Source organism: Frankliniella occidentalis, unplaced genomic scaffold, assembly GCF_000697945.3.
Source record: "Frankliniella occidentalis isolate FOCC.00 unplaced genomic scaffold, Focc_3.1 Scaffold24, whole genome shotgun sequence".
NCBI classification, from domain to species: domain Eukaryota; kingdom Metazoa; phylum Arthropoda; class Insecta; order Thysanoptera; family Thripidae; genus Frankliniella; species Frankliniella occidentalis.
This window is the reverse complement of record NW_026267154.1, coordinates 2,051,844-2,058,955: the sequence shown is the minus strand read 5'-3', so window position 1 is coordinate 2,058,955 and position 7,112 is coordinate 2,051,844. Positions and strand designations below refer to the sequence as shown.

The 7,112-nt window shown below is 49.4% G+C and overlaps 1 protein-coding gene across 1 annotated transcript in view; it reads left to right on the top strand.

Moving 5' to 3' along the window:
- Positions 1–7,112, top strand: part of LOC113210452 (tolloid-like protein 2) — a 45,501-nt gene that overhangs the window by 23,084 nt on the left and 15,305 nt on the right. The window contains exons 3-4 of the mRNA XM_052265147.1: positions 4,355–4,474; positions 5,373–5,459. Coding sequence (XP_052121107.1) covers positions 5,381–5,459 — 79 coding nt within the window. The 5' untranslated portion in view covers positions 4,355–4,474; positions 5,373–5,380. The remainder of the gene's footprint in view (positions 1–4,354; positions 4,475–5,372; positions 5,460–7,112) is intronic.

The following is a 7,112-nucleotide window of genomic DNA, read 5'->3' as shown; positions in this document are numbered from 1 at the left end:
GGAGTGGGGGGCAGGGGCACGGAGTGGGGGGCTGCAGCTGAGCGAGTGTCTCCCGCTGCGCAGGGAGGGCGCCACGGTCTACAACGGGGCGAAGCGGAGCGGCGGCAGTGTGTGTGTAGAACACCGAATACCCCCACCACCACCCACTTCACCACCTTGAAAAAAAAAATTGGAAGGAGAGATAATTATTTTTTATTTCTGAAGCACGGGGATGGTATGGAGGGGGTCGGGGGCTGTTGGGGGAAATGTCATTAGTACGGGGCAACGTCAGGGCTGCAGACTTTTTGTCTCTATCTGACTGCCGTTAGCCCGAAGAGAGAGGGGGAGGGGGAGAGGGGCGAGGGGAGAGTCGCGCGCCAGCGCTCCACGCGGCCAAGAGTGGCGTCAGACTCGGCCTGATTGGTCACATCGAAACTGGCTGGACCAATGAGCTGTGTGCCGCTCACCCCCCGCCCGCGCTCTCCCAGGTGAACTCTCCTCGCTCGCTCTTGCTCTCCTCCGCCGCTCCTGGGCGCGAGCTCCCTCTTTTGCTCTTCCCCCTTTTTACGCCCCTCCCGTGGAATTCCCCTGACCCGCCATAATCAAAGGTTCCCGCCTCTCGTCACGCGGAGCCACGTGCAGCGGAGACGCCTGTCGCCTGTGCCACACGCTCCTGGAAACACTCTATAACTCTTTTTAACGTGTAGACACTGCGTTCGTTAACGTTTTGTACCCGTGAGAGTTGTGTTTTGTAAAACTAAGCTTGGTGTCGTGTGCAGGCGCTCACAGCTTTACTCACTCTAAAAAGCCTGTTCTTGTAACAAGAAAAATATACTTGACTCAAGTAAATGCTGTCAGCAAGTAGTACATTTTCTTGAGGCGAGTAAATTTGCATTCCGACAAACGCGGCATTCTTGTTAGGCCTACAAGAATGGGCTATTGAGGGTGCAGTTTGAACACCACAGAGAGGTTGTCTTTACAGATGTACAGGGCACGGTAAAAACACGGCAGCTTTATGTTCAAGGACCAGGACATCGATTCAAGGACGCCCATGTGTTTTTCTCTACTCCCGTCCTTGAATCGGTGTCTTGGTCCTTGAAACATAAAGCTACTGTTTTTACCGTGTGTGAAGGCACTGGCTGCGTCTTGCAGTTTTTCGTGTACGACGCCGAGTGTACTACCCCAATCAACGTAAAGTTGAGTTGCTTAATAGTCGATGGTTATTTACACTCAGAAAACAGGGCAGCTGAGGTGTATAACTACAAGAGAGACTACGGCCACCCCCAACCACTTATTGTGGGACACATCTTTTGTGGGCCTGGTACGACACTTGAGTCGACGTTAGTCCCATGCATAAATTGCGTCCGTTATGCCTTTGTTATCAGTATCTGCCGCCAGGTCCAGCTGCAGGCTCCCATAGCGCCTGCTAGGTAGGCAATCTCTTGCCTGCGGTGCATGCGTGCACTGCGGGCAGGCCTACCCCGAGTATCGCGGGCGCCGAGCTTTAAGACGTCCCTTCTTTACGATCCGCACCAGACTTTTCGTCCCTTACGCCTTAAATGTTGATTTTCTTCCATGATCCCCACCAAACTATGTGCGATCGAGACGCGCTGTGTGGCAGTTGGCCGCCTCTTTTAAAATACCAACTTTGTGCGCCGCATCGAGAGATTGAACGGATTGTATGCATTAGTGCGTAAATTCGTAGCGCAAAGCAAACTAAGCCAAACAGATCCACGAACTAACCGCATCCACGAAAAGTACCACGAAATAGTCGTGTACGTTTTGGTCCTGACTATGATTTCCCCCCTCCATCGCCTTGTCAGTAATGTGCCTGCCTAGAGTTAAAACTTTCCAGAATTTTCCGGCAAATTTCCCAAAAATTCCGGAAAATAGCAAAAAGTTTCCCAAGTCATTGAAGATTTCAAGTTTCCCCCGGTAATTTACCGTTTTTCCTAAATTTTCCGGAAATTTTCCAGGGTTTCCACCCCTTATTGCCCCCCCCCCCTACTCCGTTTGTTTCACGGGGGTATCTAGAACTTAAGAGGCGTTTTATAAATCGGTTTGCCTGCCCCCTCCCGCTCCCCTCCCTCTCTCTTCGGATGCTGCAGCGGGGAGCGCATGCGCCAGCCTCCCGGTCGATGCGGTTGCCCCGGCGACGCGCCTCGCTCAGCTCCTGGAGGGCGAGGGGGCGAGGGGGCCGGGGGCACGGTGGAGCTCCTTCCGGGTAGTACCCCCTACGGGTACGTGGCGGATACCGTCTGGGTGTACTCCCTTCAGCGAGTAGTACTTCTGTGCGTTATATGGAACCTCTTTTGCGCCGTTGGCACCGTTGGCACAATGTACATTGTTGTACACGCGTCGTGTACTGTACATAGTGCACTGTGTGACATACTTGGAAGGTTTACAGGAAATTTTCCATGATGTGTGTTGTAACAATACAATTTGAAATGTCAAAAGTACAATAATCACTTCCGTATCGACAGAAGTGATTGGAAGTTTACAATTTGTAATTTTACGACGCACATTATAGAAGATTTTCTCTAACAACTTCATTTCACAATGATCGGGATAGGCTCTACTACGCTCAGACCATCCCCGGCACCTCCGACCCTAAAATGTTTCTCAATTCAAGAATATCCCCCAAATTTTAAAACGAAAATGTTCTTCCTTTAAGCCTAATTATGAGGGGTTAAAGTAAGAACACACTGAAAATCTAAATGTACGAATTTAGCACACCTGCATGTGTGTGAAAAGAACACGGGCTTGTAGGTGAGCGACAATATATTCACACACCTGTAGGTGTGCGACACAATATTCACACACCTGTAGGTGTGCGACACAATATTCACACACCTGTACGTGTGTGACACAATATTCACACACCTGTAGGTGTGCGACACAATATTTTTGGTTGGTGGCCGCTGGCAAGCTGGCGATTTTCGGTTCAGGCTTTTTTTAGCAGACGATCGGACCAGAAGTGGTTAGTAGCGTTGAGTGCGAGGGAGACCGTTCGTTTCGTGCTCGGCTCGGCTGGCTCCATTGGGGCCGAGGGGTCACCAACTCGCATAATACTCCGTACACGGGTCCCATAATACCTTTATAATACTCCATAATATGTCACAAAATACCCCAAAATAGCCCCATAATACCTTATAATACCTTATAGAAGTCATCAAATAATATGACATAAAATCGCTTAAAACGTGCCTTAATACCACATAATACTATAATACTCCGTACACTGCTGAGGTGAGTTGGCGACCCCTCGGGCCAGGCGCTGCGGCCGGTAGACCGCCGCAACTTCCAGCTTGAGAGACATTGGAGAACTGTAACCCTACCTACCTCACACCACTTTTTCTAACGATCCTCGACGCTCGCTAGCTACCGGCTGTCCGGGAGAATACGCGGCGGCTCGATGGGTTGCACTGCGCACTGGCGTGGCCGAGCGGAGGGCTAGGGGGCAGTGTAAGAGGTGGCGGGAGGCGGCCGGTTGCCTGCGGTGTCCGACTCGAACATTCGAGAATCTCAACCAAAGAATATTGGGTAAATTATGAAGATTATGATTTGACACTGTGAAAAATATTATCGTAAATTTACAACATTTGTTTTATTTTTTATTTACAAAAAGTGTAGTAAATTTGTGAAGCCCATTTTTTCGCTTGTCGATTTAGTCTAAAGGTGGATTCAGAGTTCCCTAAAAGCGAGAAAAGCGGAAAGTTTCGTGAACTCTGAATTCACACTAAGTCATACGGTACTAAGTGCTCGTCTCGTAAATTTAAAATTTTCAAGTTGTAAATTTACGACACCTATCATGGAGAATTTCTCCGTAAACCTATCGACTAAGTACTTTTACACAGAGTGTAAAACTTTTTATGCACATCACGAAGAGGCCGTTTTCCTCTTTGCAGAGAGGAACCATCAACTCAATAAAACGAATTCCTTTTGGATTCTTGTAATATGCCACCATCACATCACAAGTCCACTTTTCCTCTTGCCGTGTGGGATGTTAGCTTCTGCGGTGTACGGTACGCGGGACGTCGAGAGTCGGATGCCAGGCTACAAAGGAAATGTAGGTTGTTGTGCATTACTGCCATATTTCAGTTCTTTCGCGCCGTTATTTCAAATTATTTCGACAGTTTCCGCGGTATTTCCCAGGGTATCTGGCGCAAATTCGTCATATTCAAATATTGATCATGTAAAAGGTTTTGTAGTTTTGTTTTAAAAAAAGGCTAAACTTGTTGTGGAAACTGGCCGTGAATCTGGGGACTGAAGCGATCGACTGGTGCAATATGTTGAACAACTGTCGGACAAACAATCGAGTGTAAAGTCAATAAAGTAGTGCAAAAGTAAAGTTGTCCTGTTTTTGGTGTTGCAGGTGACCGCGGCTCCCGCATGCTGCCCCCCGGGCCCCCCGGGCGCACTGGATCCGCCCCTGACTGTGGTGCCTGCGGTACTGCGAGGGGGCTCCATGGCTCTGTCAGGACGACCTCATGAGGTGAGACAGTGTGTGTGTGTGTGTGTGTGTGTGTGTGTGTCTGTCTTTGTGTGTCTATGTCTGTGTCTGTCTTTGTGTGTCTATGTCTGTGTCTGTGTGCTGCCCCCGCTCAGATGCATTGATCGTTGCGCTAAAAGTTTGAATTTGCCGCCTCTGCTCGGCTCAGCCTGGCCTTGCACGCGGCTGCTGCGACGAGTATTCCCCCCTCCCCCTTTCCCCATTTCTCAACCCACAGTCGAGGTTGTGGGATGGGGAGGGGGGGGACAGGTGGAGGAGGAAATCTCGCGCACAAAGATCGGTTTACATAAAACAGTAGTACAACCAGGGTGCGTGGACGCGGAGAACAGTCTGAGCACTGCCCTTTAAAAATTCAATGTTCAATGGCAAGTAGTGTTGTGTCGCGCCAACTGTTTTGATTTCACAAAAATTGTACGGGCACGAAAAGTAAGATCAGTTTTGTACGAGAAAATTTTGTTGTTAGCCAAAATGTAATTGTTTACCTATACGACAGCAGCACGGTTGTTGAAAAATAATTACAAAAATGGTGTTTAAGAACGAGAAAGAAGGTTCGACGGTCGACACGGCGGCGCCGCACGGCGCCTGTGGGGTAGGCAAAACCTTGCCTCTCCGATGGGCGGGTGGCCTATGTCGGACTTCGCAGGCGCCAGGGCGGTCCCGGCATCGGGATGGTGGATGTTGGGAGGGAGTGGTGGGGAAGGGGGGAGGGATTGGTGGGGAAGGGGGGAGGGAGTGGTGGGGAAGGGGGGAGGGATTGGAGGTGGGAGGGATTGGAGGTGGGAGGGGCCGGAGGGGAGAGGGATGGAGAGGGAGGGGAAAATGGTTTTCCCTGTCTTGACCGACTGCCGACTGACTCTCCTTCTCTCTGTCGCTCCTGCAGGAGTCACTATGGTCCAGGCCTCCGGCGTACCGGCCGGTCTGGTAGTGCTCGTGTGCCTGCTCGCCTCCGCGGTCCTGGCATCGTCGGGTGAGTACCAACTTTGCACTGTAAAAAAAAAACTTGTATGGCGATTTTCACGAGTACAACCTTGACAACGAAAAACAAAAGCAAACTTGTATGGCGATTTTCACGAGTACCAACATTTCATCGGAAAAATACTTATGTGGTGGTTTTTATAGGTACTGTCGGTATTATTGTTACCCTGACAGGTACCGACTATACACCTCAAAAGTTAAAATACGAACCAATATTTAAGTATCTTATCAAACACTGAAAAGTGTGCAACGTAGTGTTAAGCACATTTTTTTTAGCGAGCAGGTCACATCAACACTGCCCTCGCACTGTGGCTAGCGTGGCTACCGCGGCTAGCTGGCTGGCTGCGGCTAGGCTTGGGCTGGGGCTGGGGCCGTGTCGCCCGCCGGTCGCCCCCTATCTATCTCGCACAACAATACTGGGCCTCGCCCCATCCATACTGATCCAGACATCCAGAGCCAGACTGTAATGCCACGAGACGGGCTAATAGTGCTTTTGTGCGTCGACTATCGATTTAAGGTTTGCTCTTTCAGCTAGAAATCTAAATTTAAATTTGGCACGCAATTCTAATTCGGACGCTGATGGACAATTTTTTTGACATCGGTTCGAATTCAAACAACAAGACGCAGGTCCTAATTATTTTTTGTTTCGGGCCTACTAAAGACGGAGAGCAAAGTGAAACACGACTACACTGGTCTTAAACTTGTATCATCTGCTTTCACGATTGGTTCTTAATTGAGTTTAAAAAAAAGAAAGAAGAGTGGCTGTACGGACCAGGCCAGGCTGGACATCACTTAAGATATAAGTTGATTATCAGGGGAGGTAATACACGAAAAACAAGACGCGTTTCAGCATGGCGATCACCCCTATCGCCGTCGTGACGCGTATCCCATGCCCCCGTGTCCGGCGGGTCGACGAGCACAATGACGGAGGAAGTGATCATCGTACTGATAAGGTGCCCCTCAGGGAGACTGGAATTTGTAGTTCACCTAGGCCTAAGAAATGCAAGCGAACACACTGGAAACGCAACTGAATGAATGTCGCACACTTGTAGGAGTGTGAATATCCATTCGTACTTCAGGGGTTAAACGTGTGAATTTTCTAGGAAAAATTCACACCTATACCCCTCTAAGTGTACGAATGGTTATTCACACTCCTAAAGGTGAGTGACATTCACACACGTGCGTTTCCAGCGCACTAAATCCTTATGAATTTTACTGTGCATAAATACATGCAATAATCTAAACAACCCCAGGATTTTGTGCGCCGTGACGCACAACTTTTACCTACAATTATGTACCAAAGTTGTGCATTACTACGGCTGCTTAAAATTCTGCACAAAAAAAGCAAAAGGGTTTTGGTGTAGCGACCACGATGCGATCTTTTGACAACGCTCGGCGATTCTGAATCTACCACAACTTTCTCTTTACTCTCTGTCTCTCTTTGTCTCTGTCTCTCTTTAAGTCTCTGTCTCTCTCTCCGTCTCTGTCGTGTCTCTCTGTCTCTCTCGGCCCTCTCTTTTGCTCTCTATCTCTTTCCCCTCTCCTTCCTCCCCTCCCTCCCTTCCTCCCTCCCTCCCTCTCTCTCTCCTCCTCTCTCCCTCTCTCTTTCTCCCTCTCTCCCTTCCTCCTCCCCCTCTTCCCCCCC